At 41.4% G+C, this 16,254-nt stretch overlaps 1 protein-coding gene across 1 annotated transcript; it reads left to right on the top strand.

The window, feature by feature from the left end:
• The first annotated feature begins 2,162 nt into the window (after positions 1-2,162).
• kcnj12a (potassium inwardly rectifying channel subfamily J member 12a) lies at positions 2,163-13,827 on the top strand. The gene is made up of 2 exons (XM_047608237.1): positions 2,163-2,815; positions 8,300-13,827. Exon 2 carries the CDS (start codon positions 8,460-8,462, stop codon positions 9,762-9,764), a length of 1,305 nt encoding a protein of 434 aa, XP_047464193.1. The 5' UTR covers positions 2,163-2,815; positions 8,300-8,459; the 3' UTR covers positions 9,765-13,827.
• Positions 13,828-16,254: the final 2,427 nt, after the last annotated feature.

Below are 16,254 nucleotides of genomic sequence, written 5' to 3'. Positions count from 1 at the left end.
AGATGATATTTCTAGATTATGATGGAGAGAGATTGAGCTGTCAGCAGCAATAAGTCAACAGAGCTCCTGTGCAGAGTCTGCCTTGGGCGAGTGTCATTGTAAAAAATGAAATGCCACAATCACTATCACCAAAAAGATTGTGAAAAGTTTATTCATAGTGCCCCTCTGATTAATGCAAATTACACCTTGCTGCATGCAACTGGCAGGAGCACAGCGAGACGGCACTATCACCAACTCTTCTTCTTCTTCACTTTCCCTGCTCAGCTGCAGTTGCTTTTTAGTACCTGAACAAGTCACGCGCTCGCTTCCGTTTTCACTTTTCAAATTTACCTGAGCGGCCCCGCGTTTGTGCGTTGTCACTTTGGACTTGTCCGACTCTTTCTGAGTTCATGAATCAGGAGGAACCTGGATCAGGGCAACAAACGGCTACAGATGAGAGGGTTCATCGGTGCAGGGAAACGCATTCATAAACAATCGTTTATCCATTTAAGCGAGATTCAGTTTAGAATTCCAGGTAATAACTGTGATTCCTCTAGTATTTCTTTAACTGCGTGTAACCTCCAAACCTGTGGTTGACCTCCCTTTTTGCATTTTCTCTCCATTTCTTTCATTGCTTCCCGTTTTTATTTGCCTTAAGACAGTAAAACGTGTGTTATACCTGTAGCCATGGAAGCTGCAGTAAATCCCACTTAGCCATCTCCCTGGGAGGCAAAACCCTCTCATTTAGACACAGACATGCAAAGGATATGTGAGCAACCACCTGTGATTATGGTGCAGTTACATAACCAGGTTTACAGTCTAGATGTGTGAACCTTGTGATCTACTGTTCCCCAAGCTTGAAGCGCTACGACGACCGAGCCTCATATTATGCAGGGACCAGTAGAGTACCTGTTGCCGACACAGACTGAGAGACGCCTTAAAAGGACGCTTTGAGCTCCATTAGTTGACGTCCTCGGCCAAACACAATAGCCTGGTGATGATCACACACAGGCTATTGCAAATCACCCTCAGACGTCTCAAATCAGAGGCTGCAAGAGAGAAAGAATAAGAGCAGAGGAAGGGAGGAAGAGAAAAAAAAAAGCGAGAGGGTTCCTGCACTGATGAATCATTAGTGATAAAGCTGGGGCTGAGCCAGTATGGCTGTATTTAGAAACTTCTCACTCTTTCAGCCCCCTCCCTTACTAATTGTCATCTCTTTTAGCGTTTGACTGATGACTGGCTCTCTGAAAAGACGTGAGAAAAGGGGAGCGGGCACTCTGCTCCGAGGATAATGTCACACTTTGAAGCTGTCAAGGGTAGCGGCGGAGTACTCAGCAGTGTCTGTGACTGAGAAAAAGCCACAGCTCGCTTCCAAGAACAACCGAAAGGCAAAAACCGGGGGGACATTCAAGAACGTCGCAGGCACAGTCGCACGTCGAGAAAAAAAGCGCCAATAAAGGATCTTCGTTTTCGTGCGGGATCTTCTAAGAGACTAATAGTCATTGACATCCCTCTCCTCATTCCAATTCCTCTAGACAGGGAAGTCCTGGCGCGGCGAAAACTGTCATATTGTCACACGCACGCAAACACAGCATCCTCGGGTCAAACGTGGTTGATTAGCTGTTGATGACAAGTGTGAAAGGCATCGCTCTGCACCGAGACACAGCACCCACCGAGCAGCATGATATTTTGAACCCATGGAGTCTTTCATTACACCAACTGTCTATCACAGACACAGGGGAAAAAAAAAAAAGCACACATGAAGATTTGCCCCGGTCATGCTGAAGAACAACATCGTCCAATATTTTCATCAACCTGGTGCTGCAAAGACGTGGAAAATCTGCACTGCTTTGATAGATGGGCCAAAATGAAAGGACTCGCGTGAACGATGGGAGGACGAGACTTATCACCAGCAGGGTAAAAGACCGAACAGATGGGCCTGAAATGGCAGTGAATTCTGGGCTCTTAGCTTTGTGTGAGAAATCCATGCAAAAGCTATTCTAACGTCGCCACTGTTTACATGTTATTAAATGTGACGCTGCTCTGAAGGTCTGATTGTGTTTTCTGAATGATACTTCTGTGCATCAAGTTGCTGTCAACTGGTAGTGCCATGATGTGGGAGGGAGGGAGGGAGGGAGGGAGTGAGACAACAAGGGAGAGAAAGAGAGGAGGGGAGGAGAAAAGAGAGAGAGGGAGGGAGGCTGCAAATGGCAGCTTCTGTGACACCACAGGAAGGAGGGAGGGAGAGAGGGAAAGAGAGAGAAAGAGAACAGCAGTCCAACTAGATCAGATTGCAAAAGATTGATAGAGAGAGCTGTTCAGTTAATAAGCAGTGAGGGGACATTAGACAGCTTTATGGGAAATGTGAGGGGCAGACTTATTAAAGTAAAAAATAAAGAATGAGCAGAGGATCGGCCGAAGACATTACCCCAGAAGATGGAGATACAAAAAGCAGAATTTTCCTTTGGATAGTTGTCGTTTCGCACCTGACTGAGCAGCGGCGGCGGCTCGGCCCGAGGTTCTGGTGAGATTCCGCCCGGTCAGAACTGCGTTTCATCTGCGCTCCAACAAGCTCCCGAAGGGGGGGTGGGGGGGGGAGAAAAGAACGAGAGAGAGGCACACGAGATCAAGCGAGGATGAAGAAATTCAAAGGGGGTCTGCGTCTCACACTGAAGATGATGGAGTGGATTTCTCCGGTATTAGAGTAACACACAAAGAGGGAGCAGCTGTAGAGGCAGATGCAGAGAATGCCTCAGTTTGGTTAACGGGGACGCCGGGGAAGAAGATTCAGCCTTTTTAGTTCTTCAGCCTGGTGTGAGGCAGGTAGAGATAAAAGGTAAGACAAGGACGGAGAACTTTCGGCAAAAAAACTTGCGGCTCGATTGTCACGCCGGCATTTGTCAGATGTCGTGGGTAGTTTTTGTAAAAGTGGCAGTGGAGGATGATGTTATCCTGTCAAGCGCTCCCTGTGGAGAACATCCACAGTTGTCACCTACTGAAATGAAATCAGGCGTCTGATATTGAATTCATGCTGTTCAGAAGCAGCACATAAATATCAGTTTGATTTAAGCGAAGCATTGAGGTCAAAGGCTTTACGAATAAAAGCATGGTGAATTTCTTTAAGTTTCTCTTTTTGACACCTCTAACCAGGAAAAACATCTAAATTTGCTCAACTATTTATGTGATGTAAATGTAAACCGTCTTATTGTTTCCTTTTTACCGTGCTGTGATAACGAGCCAAAACAGCATACAATGTGTCACCGTGTGCAGCTTTTACTACAACAGAGAAGCTTTTCAGTAGAATAAATTTAAAAGGCGTTGATTTTCACACCGTAAATCTGTGGCGCAGGGTTAATTGTCTTTAGTCTTTAGCTCAGATTTGGATTGGTCAAAAAGGCCTTCCTGTCGATATCGCTGCCTGATATTGGCAAGCCTCCGCTATCCAAAGAGTTAAAACCGAAATGGTTTAACTGTAGCTACAATGTAGACAAACACAACCCTTCAAAGTAATCAATTAACACAAAAGTGCAACCAGAGAAGAATACGAGTCTACGACAATGTAGCATTGACCTCGATGTCACATCTTGATCTCTGAGTCATGGAAACAGGTAGAGATGATATAATAAGAGCATATTCAAATTTGTTAATCAGGTAAATAACCTTTTTTTATCAGTTTCTAAAATGTGGATAATGGCTTCTTTATATGTTTCTGATTGGGCGAGACAAAAAAAAAGAGCAATTGTAGGCAGTCACATTCACATTCGATGGAATAATTAACAAATAATAATAAATTGTTTAAAAAACATCCAATAGCAGCAAGTACAATGCCTTGCCAGTTAATTAGGTACGCTGATGAAAATAATGCATTGATATATAACAGTCCTGCACTAAATCTTAGCTTCACCACTGTTCTAATGTTCAGTTTATGTTGAAAAGCCTAAAAAAGGTGGTAATTCTACTATATTATCATAGAGGAGAATGTACTTTGTGCTGCTGTTGCACTGATTCTGTTATTTTGCCTAGCCAACTGTCTACAGTGAAGCTACCAAAATAATAGAATAAATATGTCAGGACAACACAATACAGTTCAAAAGCACTGCAAACCACAGTCTCAGAAATGAAAGCAGTTGAATCTGCTGTTGTTATTTTAAACAACTGCTGAGTACCATACCAACGCCTTCATGAAGATAAGATCTAGTGCAAGACTGTTACATTAGAAACCGTTCTTGTTTTTGTTTTTACAAGTGGACCTAATGAATTGGCATTTGAGTGCAGTTTGAGGACTGTGCATGTACAATCAATAAACAACGGTATAACGAGCAGAATCTTAAATCCGGTCCATGTAAACAAATGCTCAGTCTGCATCACATCTTCCACAAACTGGGCTCTCAAATGTCCTGGGAGTGGACGACAGACATGAGCAGATATTAATGGATAAATGCGGTGCTCTAGGTGCAGTATTTTCTTTTTTGGTTGGTGCATAAAGACATCACTGTTGTGCAGGTACAAAAGAGGCAGATGATGAGGAGAATGAAGATTATGCAATGTTGCCTGACAGTCCAATGACCTCATCATGCTTTTCATCTCAGCTTAGTTCAGTTTGAGTCACTTTTGTTATCTAAAATGGATGTTTAGAAGCAGCAGGACCAAACGAAAACACAAAATATGCGGCAGCCGTTGCCAAAAAAAGGAACAGTATCATATCGAATGCACAGATTAAAGCTTGCATATCTCCTTATGCGATTCAATAGTAGTGCTGTATTAAAAGTAATATAAGGCTGTGTGCACTACCCAACAGGTGTCACTTAAAACTGAAGACTCCAGGTTTAATATGAGTGATTCAGCCTTTGTGAATGGTACAAATAATTAAAAAAAACTGCACAAATAAAGATCAAAAAAGCTCAGTGAGAAGCTCACATGTGGGAATGATCAATCAATGGAAACCAGGTGTTTGAACAGTGCAACAGCTACAGGTGCAGACATAAAACCTACATTTTGTACAACATGCACAGAATATACCAGCTGTTATGACAATGAGAGAAAGACCTTTATGGTCTATAAAGTGTTATCAGTTTTATATTAACACTTTGTTCGACAATCACCTGAGATCAGAACAGGGGACGGCCTTGTTGGATTACTGTCTGGTCATCCTACCGATGTCTTTAAAGCTTTAAAGCTATTTAATGACCAACCATTACATTAGAAAACAAATAACAGCTGGTTAAGTGGTTTGTATAATACACTTGCGATCTCTGCATGTCATAGTGGTGTTACTTTCTATAGGAAAATACTTGTAGGTCACTTGAGACGATATGAGCTCCGCGTGGTGAGCTATAGGAAAATACAATGACACCTGAGCCGCAGCTCTTCCTTCACAATGGCCTTGGGAGGTGGGCCGGGATCGGAGTTTCTCAGTAGCTCAGTTTCCTGCATGCCTGTCTTGAGATGAAGGGCCCTCTCCCACTTCACTTTATTGTTCCTCTCAATCCTTTCTATTATTTTGCACATCCAATTATTCAATCTATTCATTCTAATCAGCTGCAAGCTTATCATCTTCCCTAGTCGCTCCTCTCAAGTCCCTAGGAACACGCGCACACACACACAGCAGACTAGGTCACAAAAGGTTACTCAAGAAATTACCGAACATAGTGCGAATCACTTTCAGTGTCCTGCCTTATGAATCAAAAATGCATGTTGTAACATGAACACAATATGCTACAATATGGCCTTCCCGTGAACTGTCATTTCTCACTGTTTGTAGTGGATGGAACATTTTATTTTTATAGTGCTCCAAGAATAAACAATTGGCAATAGAGGTACAGTCTGTGTTCCCAAAGTAAACACAAATGTAAGCCGCCACCAAAATTCATATGAAATGACTCTCTCTCAATGGTGGATGACTACCTACACATGTTTAACAGCAGCAAAATATATAGAAAATACAGAAAATATACAGAAGACTGAACCACTCCCCTCCTATTTTTTTGTCAGTAGGGTCAAGTATTTACATGTGAATCTACTCGAAATTAATATGGCTAAAGACCAATGGATTACCTTTAAAATGCACTTTTTTTTATTAAAGTCAAGTCTTTTAGACAAACACAATCTCACTTGATCATTACTCTCCGTCACCAGGCCTTTGTTCAACTCAACAGCCTGGTGACAGAGGTTAACCTTTAAGTGCTATATACATGTTACGTGCACATGTTACATCTCCTGTGTAGCTACACAAAAATGGTTTATCCTTCACACTTTGAGGTTCCTTCGATTAAGGCACTCGAATGATGCAAAGGTGGAGGGGACTGCATGCCACGTGGAGCTGCTCTGCTCATGCGTGGAGACTAAGGTGCATAATGTGACATGAGTCAATATTAAGGCTCAAGATTCATCTCAATTACTGTCAGTGTGGACTCCACGTCATGGGCCTTGTCCAAGGGGAAGAAAAAAGGGTTCAGTCGAACAACACGAAATTAGACAGGATAAGCTCATTTGTTTCACATATGAAGATATTTGAGAGGAGGGGTAGGATTACTATTTTTATCTATAACAGCTGTTCTTTTGGGACTAGTAGTGTGTGATATTGTCAAAAGGGCTTTTGGAAGTATAAAAATAGCACATTTTGCTACAGTATGTTTTCCTTGTATGGTATGTGTTTGACGCTAAGGGACAGTTTTTAAGATTGTCCATGAGGTAATCTGGCTCCAGATCAGGAGAACTTCCACCTGAAAGAGTTTTAGTCTGATTTCAGTTAGGTTTTAGCGTGAGTGTGTGGCAGACGGCAGGGCACCCGGGATTTAGGAGCGCACATGAGTGAACTATCAAGTCTTCAGGGCCCAAATCAGGCAGACACAACGGATCTGCCCAGGCGACAAGAGCTGTTTGCACCCAGAGGGGCTTTAGTCCAGGTCCCACGGGCGAAACTCCTTGACCATGGGGTCTCAACATCCAGGGCAGTGGCCAGATTCTCTGCTACCTAACCAAGACAATAATTTGACAGCTGTGCTATGATAATAAATTTTGATCTGAGCTGACATGTAGACACGTACATTATGAGCACGCGGTTTAAATTGTTTCACATGTCTCATCCAGTAACACCTTTTAAGCCGAAGTTCTGTCATGTTATTATTATGAATATGTAGTACAGGGTACTGCAGCAGGGAGAAATCAAGTGCCTACTTGTATAGAGCACCAAGGGAAGAAATTTACTGCATTCTCACGGTGTGATTAATAACACTGCAAATTGAACAGAATAGGGTCAAATAAATAGAGTCCTTCTCTCTCCATCTCTGTATGTAGCATCTGGAATTACATGTCCATGGAATCAGTGGCACACATGCGAGTCCCCTAGGAGTTTAAATACACACACACACTACCCCCTGTACTCCCCCAACAAAAGTGTCGTATGAAAGCGACAACGGCTAACTTAGTCCGCAAAAGAACAGATAGAAGAGCACAGCATGTCTGTTGGATGTGTGATGACTGTGTGGCATGCTGCTGATAAACTATAAATACAACCACGACGTGCTGAAAATTCACATGTGATAGCCTTCTCTATCACTGGCAGGCTTAAAATAAGACGGCCCTCTTCATTTTCTAAAAGAGCAAGCTATACCAGGTATGAGAAGAGACTCGCACAATGGTTAGCTTTGCCATCAAATGATAATAAACATTTGGGGCTGACTTAGTTTGTCCCCGCTGCCAATCTCCTTCATGATTTGAAAAAGAAAAGCAGAGGAAATGCCATGTGACAGAAGTGGATGCACTGTGAGGCCAGCTCTTCACTCACCCCGCAGACATCAAAAGACATAAGAACCCTTGAGTGAGGGCCAATTGGATTTTGAGTCGTGATGTTTAAAGAGAGCAAGATGGCAAGGAGATGGAGTGTGAAGTAACCAAAGAAACCAGGATTATTGATGCTAACGCTACGAATCGTCTCATGTGAATTACAAGAAAAATACAAAATAAACGTAAAAGGTGATGGATTCAAGTGGAACTGATTGTTAATGCATTAGTCAAAGGGGAAGTCTTACAGAAAACAACACATAAAAGGGGAACTAGAGAGTAATACGCAGTAAACAAAGGTTAAGTGATGTCATGTTTCACCCGTAAAGATAAGAAAATTGCGCTAATAGACAGACTTGCAATTTCAGTGTCATAATCAATATTAATGGCCTTCTTTGTGATTCATTTGAAAACTGTGCGCTTGTTGTTGAATGCTTGTCGTGTAAGATTTTTTTAATCATCACCTTCATTTAAGATTTAACCTTTATGTCAGAGAAAGATGCTCACACGTGTTCTCCTCTCCCGAAATTCTCTGCAGGGATTGGATTCACGCACAAGGCTCCCACCCAACTCCCTGTCCATGACTCACTAAAACGCTGCTTAGGCAGTGATCAAGCTGCGAGGGGCCTTGATCACACACCAGGACTCCAGGCCTGCCCTTCTGCTCTGACCCTGCAGCTGGAGGCGTCAACAGGAGAATGAGCGTGGGAAGAATCAACCGCTACAGCATTGTGTCATCCGAGGAAGAAGGCCTCCGCCTCACTACCATGCATGGCATGAACGGCTTTGGTAATGGCAAGATCCACACACGCCGCAAGTGCCGCAACCGCTTTGTCAAAAAGAATGGCCAGTGCAACGTGCAGTTTGCCAATATGGACGACAAGTCGCAGCGCTACATGGCAGACATTTTCACCACCTGTGTTGATATTCGCTGGCGATGGATGCTGGTGGTCTTCACTCTTGTGTTTGTAGTGTCCTGGTTGGCCTTTGGCTTAGCCTTTTGGGTCATTGCTTTGCTGCACGGAGATCTGGACAACCCGGCCGGAGATGATAACTTCACTCCGTGCGTCCTACAGGTCAATGGATTTGTGGCTGCCTTTCTGTTTTCCATTGAAACACAGTCTACCATAGGTTATGGTTACCGCTGTGTAACTGAAGAGTGTCCGGTGGCCGTCTTCATGGTGGTCTTCCAGTCCATAGTGGGCTGCATCATTGACTGCTTCATGATTGGCGCCATCATGGCAAAAATGGCAAGGCCTAAGAAGCGAGCACAAACACTGTTGTTTAGCCACAATGCTGTCATTGCCATGCGGGATGGAAAGCTGTGTCTCATGTGGAGGGTCGGAAATCTCCGCAAGAGTCACATTGTAGAGGCCCACGTCAGAGCACAGCTCATCAAACCTCGGATAACTGATGAGGGGGAATATATTCCTCTTGACCAGATAGACATTAATGTGGGATTTGACAAAGGCTTGGACAGGATTTTCTTGGTTTCACCCATCACTATTCTCCACGAGATAGACGAAGAGAGCCCTCTTTTTGGGATCAGCAAACAGGACTTGGAAACAGCAGACTTTGAGATTGTCGTCATCTTGGAGGGGATGGTTGAAGCGACCGCGATGACCACGCAGGCTCGCAGCTCCTACTTGGCCTCTGAGATCCTTTGGGGTCACCGGTTTGAGCCAGTCTTATTTGAGGAAAAGAACGTGTACAAGGTGGATTACTCTCACTTTCACAAAACCTACGAGGTGCCGTCCACCCCCCGGTGCAGTGCCAAGGACATGGTGGAGAACAAGTTCCTTCTGCCCAGCTCTAACTCCTTCTGCTACGAAAACGAGTTGGCTTTTCTTAATCGTGATGAAGAGGAGGAGGAAGATGTAGGTGGCGGGAGCAGGGCACTGGCAAACCTCAGCCCGGACCGGAACAGCCGTCATGAATTTGAACGCTTACAGGCCACCAGGACACTGGATCAAAGGTCATTTCGTAGAGAATCAGAAATATGACCTCTACCCATTGACCCTGGGTCAAATTTCAAAAAACTTTATCCAAGGGGTAAAAATGCAGAACAATGCAAAGTGCCATAGGACAAGCTGACTACTGTGAAAGAGAAAAGAAGTAGGACAACGGTAAAAGGGACTTAACTGGAAGGAATGGGGCAAAGAAAGAGTACACAGCTTAGAAAAATTGTGGTAAGGAATGTCTACAATCAAGGAAAAGGGTAGAGAAAGACCTTCTTCCTTCATGGAAACTTGAATCTTTTTTCACATGGTTATTTTGATTTAAGAGTGTTCAACAATAGTACATCAAAAAAAAAAACTATTATGACAAAACCTTATAATCAAATCTTAGGTGTAAATACATTTCTTAGGTAAGTTATGTTTTGTGTGCAGTATCAGTTTCCAAAAACACCTCTTAAAAAATTAAGTTGCTATTTCAACTTGGCCACAAATAATAGTGTTAACAATGCTTCTCTTGAACTCTCCTTGCATTGCTGTAATTTTCTGGACCTGCGTTCAGTGACACATTGAAAATTCATGCACTGCAGCATTCAGACGCAACGAGCCATGACAAAACATCTGACTGTGAGCCACCGAGAACAACATAATCCGACAACTTCGTTTTAGTATCAGTAACACCAAATCCAACACAGGGAGAGATGGCAAAATGAATTGCACTTTTAAGAACATGAAGGAATGTGTTGAATGGAATCTGTATGAAGATAATACAATCATGAAATGCCTCTTACAAGCCACCGACATCATAATTTGGCAGCCTACACCTATTGTGATATGTATAAACACTGCTCAAGTAAAACAAAACTAAAGCACAAATGGTGGATGATCAATTTAACAGACATTCTGCAAGAACCCTATAGGTTACAGTATCCAGGTCTGTAGTGATCAAATTTATAAATCATCAATTTGAAATTCTACAAAGAAATGCACCTTAAAATGTACCTTTACTTTTGCATTTTATTAAACAAACTAAGTTAATAAGCAAGTAAACCTGTATGTGGGCAGTCAACATGTTTTGTTGTTGTTTTTTTTGTTTTTTTTTGGAGTTCCATGCAGAAATTAAGACCACCTGGCTTAAATTGTTCACAATTAATGAGCATTTGTTCTCTTTAAGAATGGATCTATGCATATGTACCAATATCAGGGGGCAGATTTTATTTAGTTGCGAGATTAAATTATGTAATGACATTTATTTGCTATAAAATGATTGGTAAAATAAAACCCAGAAATAAAACAAAAGTCGTTTTTCAAGAGTGGCTGTTTTGCCTGCTAAACCATTTTGACTATAGTACAATTAAACTAAGAATAAGATATGAAAATTGGAAGAAAAACAGATTGGAAGAAAGAGATGTTTTATTGTTTGACCAAAGAGTAAACATTGATCAAGCTGAATTGAGATGTGGGTGTTTCTATCCACGTAAACAGCACTCATATTAAACGCTAATTGAAAGTATCATAAACTGCGCCTACAACACTTTGTGTTAAACTAATATCGTTAGAGTAGACCAAATGTATTAACACCAGCTGGCCCCACATTTCACGTCGACGGGGGGTACATTTAACTGTTACTCTATGATTTAAAGTGTACCTGGGTTTAAGACTTATTACACAATTTTATTTGATTTTCCTATGACAAATGCGTCCCTTAGAGAGGCAAAAAAATAATCAAATACATACAAATACAACTGAGCAACAGTAAAACAAAGAGAAAAAAAAAACACTTCCACCTTTTTCTTGCATTTCTAATCATTACACATTGTAGACAGATAAATGCATTTTAGCAATATGCTAATAGGATGAGTTGGCATGAGCGAGGTCTGAATGGAAGCAATAAACAGTGAAGTACACATTTTTTTAGTGATTCCCTTTTAATACACTGAAAACACACACTTATGTTATTAACGGCTACGGCATTGTATGAGGAGAGTGACCATACATAGTTCTTTTGTATTCTATTGTACTTGTAAGTATTTTTCTCAGATCTAATACCAAAGTAACAGAGTGTAGCTCAGAGTTAAGCTCTGAAGTGATTGTTCCCGCAGTAATCTTCCAAAACAAAAAAGGGTATTCATATTAAAAAAAAAAAAAAAAAAAAAAGGTGTTTGAGTGTCATGTTTGCAAATGGTCTCATTCTAGATCTATAGGGATAGTTGTTTTTGGTGTGGTTCCATGATATACGTTATGCATAGTTAGCGTATCAGTAGAAGGTGATCAGCATGAGCGCAGACTTGAGAAGCAGAGAGGCCACAGAAGCCAAGCAATAAAGTGCGGTGGATGGGGTCAACAGGAGAATATTATTTTGGCTGCATAAAACAAGTCGGCTTAAAATAGTGATATTACACAGGCTTTACGTTGACGTCAGACTGCCTTTTCTGATGAGGAACTGATCTAAGCTACCAGGTTTCACTGACAAGCTGCAGGCCTAGAGCTGCCTCAATCACTTAGTTTGTGTTATTGTGTGAGTTTGTTGTGTTAACACATTGGTTCATGTCCAAATTAACGTGTTAAAACACCAGAGTCACACATCGGTAGAGTACCAACGCCGGTGTTCTGTGTGGTAAAATTTGTCTTTTTGTCAATGGATATTGACAGATTTACCCTTCTGAAAACGACAATGAGGCGTACAACGCACAAAGTGGCTAAAATAAGATTTTCTGCTGACCTCATTACACAACAGTTGGTGTATTCTGTGTCTGTGCTCCTCTCTGCTTCTCCAAACTGGGGGCGTGCTTCCCACCAGCTATTGGAGACTAACTATAACCCCACTTCCAAGAAACTAAAATATTCCTTTAAATCGTTTCTAAAAACAATGTTATTTGTACAAACTAGTCCCTGTTGAACCAAAAAGATAAAATCCACTCAAGTAAAATTTAATTTGTAGACACAGATTCATTTGCTATCTCTATATACAGTAGTTTAAGACACAAAACGATTATGCATGATACCTTTTTTTTTTCTTTGGCATGAACAATAGCATTTGAAAATGATCCCTAGATTCTATTTAGAATTTATCATTCGATTCATCATGTTTGTGTTGCGTCACGAAATGCTACTCACCAGTTTATCTATTACCTCACTAAAATGTGGATGTCATGTTCCTGTCGAGCTATTTTAGTTCAGTTAAACATTGCATATGCGTAGAGGATGAAACTTATAGGATGTGGTGTAAAGGTACAACATGGCAACGAAGAGGGGAACAATAAAACGGTTGTCATGTTTGTTACAATGACAAAGCTGTTTCTAACATTAGTCATTTACCTTTAGTGAAATGTTTGAGTCTATGACAGTTCTTAGTTTTATGTTGCTTTTGTTTTTATTTTTCAGAAAACCATCGTAGGTTATAGTAAAATATAAATAGATAGTTTTTGGCTGATAAGTGAAGCATACTTTATTCAACCCTAAACATTTAATATGCTCATTACCTTCTGGGAAGGTTATATACACTGATGTGTGAAGCCTCTACACCTACTCACAAAGTTTCAGTGGTAAAAAAATAAATAAATAAATAAAAAATAAAGGTGAAGAGTCAACAGCTTCTGTGCTGTGTCACTGAAATGCATAGTTCAATCATTTATACTGAATATTTTTTTCAGAGAATGCTTTAGCTTTGATGTTGCCCACCTGAGCCCTTAAAAAGAAGCACACACAAAAGGTTTTTGCTCAATATAAAGGTTTATAGTGTAAAAAGCAAGTAATGTTATAACAATGATAATAGGGAGCAGCCAGGCTGAACAAACCTGCTTATTTTTATACAAAGTTCTTTTTGATAGAATACAGCAATCAATATTTATCTGTTTTTACCAGAGTACGACAATGAAATTACTATTGAGAGGAAAAAATTAAAAAAAAATCTTGTCTTAGTTTTTCAGTTATTTAGTTTCTGTTGTTTCCTTTCCGCTCAGAAGCTCATGATTAAACAGGTATTTCTCTTAAAGGGATGATTGGAAAAAACTTTGACCTCTGTAGAAGTCTTCCTATGTCCAGCAAATGTCTACTGGGCTTTTGATTTTAATTCAACGTCATTTAAATTATTCAATTAAAAAAGTAACTGTGAAAAAAAAAAACAAATGGTCGTTCTTTTCTCTTTTGTTGAATGTGGTCCATCCGTCTGTATTGAAATGCAAAACCCAGTCCAAACCGTGGACTTCCTCGAGCTCGGCTAATCAATGAACAAAGCAGCGGCTGAGGTGATACATCACCGTGAGGGGCGGTTTAAGATGAGAGATCAAGCTTCATGTCAACACAATCAGATGACTTCCTGGTCTGGGGCCAATTATTCAAGAAGGCTCATCAATTAATCACTGTGACACACACCCAAACAGAGGGGCCAGAGGGCCTTTTGGTCCCGACATGTGCAAGAACTGCAGAATCAATTGAGTAACAATACATTAGAAGATCTCAAAAAACAAGAAATGTTAGTGTTTGAACCATTAAATTTCCCTATGGCGTGCAATTGTGACGTGGAAGTAGTAGTAAAAAACACATGGAGATAAGAAGATCGATGAATTCAAATTCAGGGTCCTCACATTTACCGGGGAGCTGTATGTCACCTACAGCTCACCTGTAGCCCACCACACAGTAAATGTTCTGTCCTGTGAGATCTCCACTATTCAGTAGAGCTCACGGTAAAACTGGATATGTATGAAAGTGACCTGCGAGTTCTGAAAGGCATTTTTTGTAAGCTTCATAGCTTGGGTTGTTACTGAAGATTTGTAACTGATAATTATACTAAGTGACTAGTAAAGTGTGCTGTAATATTGTCAAATATGGTTGCTCCCTATATGAATTGTCAAGTATAATGTACAGCTGGAAGAATGCATGGAGTATGTGGAATGAAAGAACATGACGTGAGCCAGTTCAGTGGTGATCTCACTGAAGACCAGGTCAAACTGTGGAATTTTCGGAAACGGCAACAATCAAACATGGTCACATTTAGACATAAGATACACTGCACGTTATATCATCACATACGCAAAAGATCTGTGACAAAAAAGCCATCCAGTCAGGGCTCCCTTAGGGTAAAGAGCCCAAGAAACACAACGTACAATGTAATCTGTATCAGTGAACACGTTTTTTTTTGACTGTAATGAATCCTTTGCACGAGATTCGCGTTCATCAGTCCTTTGTAAAGAATTCAGGTTGGGGTGATGAAGTCACTCACACGGAGTGACAGATGTGGGATTAACAAGTTGGCTGCTGGTTGTGCTGAGCTCAGGCGTTGGGTCTCAGCACTAACTGACACCGGGATCACAGAGGTTATGCTGGAAGCTTTTGCCAAGTTTGATTATGCAACACAGGCTGAGCGAAGAATGTCAGGCTTTGTGTAGCTTGGTAACACACACCGTATAAGTTAACACTGAGTATAAGTGAAGCTTTCGGGATTAGAGTTGGGCGGCGTTAATGAGTGCCTAATGCATGACAGTATTATAGATTATTCTCATCAGTGTAACATGGGTGGTGGTGCTCAGAATTTGACTCGACTCTGCGAACGATCTGCCTCGCGATGGCTGTGATGTCGGACTCGTGTGCTTTCGATGGATTAGACAACAAGAGGCCTTGTATAATTAAGGGCACGTCAGGATAAACTGCAAGTGAGAGAGTTGCTTCATAATCCCAAACACATGCCTTGGAGATGGGCAAAGCCTGTCGGGACGGCTATTATTTCAGTTTCATCATAACATTTGTGGTGCCCACGTACACGAACCCATTGTTAGCCATCACTTAGCTTTGCAAAAAAATTTCCTTTAAAAAACTAATCTTGACAGAAAAGGGTTTTGTTAGCAGTTGTCTGAATCCCTGAGCTATGAGTGTCGCTGGAGCACCAGTCTCTCCCTTCACACTCCTGCAAATAAAACCTATTAATTACCATATGGAGGCTGTTGCCACGTAACCCGCTGGCCAAAAAAAAAAAAAAAAAAAAAAAAAAAAGGAAAACGTGCAGCTGCGGAGCAAAGCAGACACAACCAATACAGCAATGCTACTTATTAACGCTAGCTAGATGGGCAGACAGATGTATAAATATATATAATAAGAGATGGACTGTGATGATTTTACGTCATCAAGATGTTGTGTCTAAATTACGCAACGGCGAAGTTGACAACCTGGATCTCTTGGGAACGTCCCTTCTGTGACTCCCAGAGAACAGTTGATTAAGCCAGCTGGGGTCTGGACTCACACATTTGCTCACATGATAGAAAACGAAAACCATTACACATACGAAAGTCTTCTGGAGCCAATTACGGGGAGGTAAGGAAGTGACCTGGTCCGGCTCTCTGCCAGCCAGCCAGCCAGCCAGCCCATATAGACTAGTTATAATTAATGCTGGAGAAAATTCCCTGCAGCCTGGACCGTTGATGACAGTAAAATGAGGGGAAACTGTGTTGAAGGAGCTATATAAAGCTCCTCAGTGTCAAACCACATGTGGCTCCGTGACCAACACTTTCGCCGATGGAAGATTTCCCAGTTAGTTCCTGTGATA

Source organism: Mugil cephalus, chromosome 16 (genome assembly GCF_022458985.1).
Source record: "Mugil cephalus isolate CIBA_MC_2020 chromosome 16, CIBA_Mcephalus_1.1, whole genome shotgun sequence".
NCBI lineage: Eukaryota > Metazoa > Chordata > Actinopteri > Mugiliformes > Mugilidae > Mugil > Mugil cephalus.
This window is presented reverse-complemented; position numbering and strand designations above follow the sequence as displayed.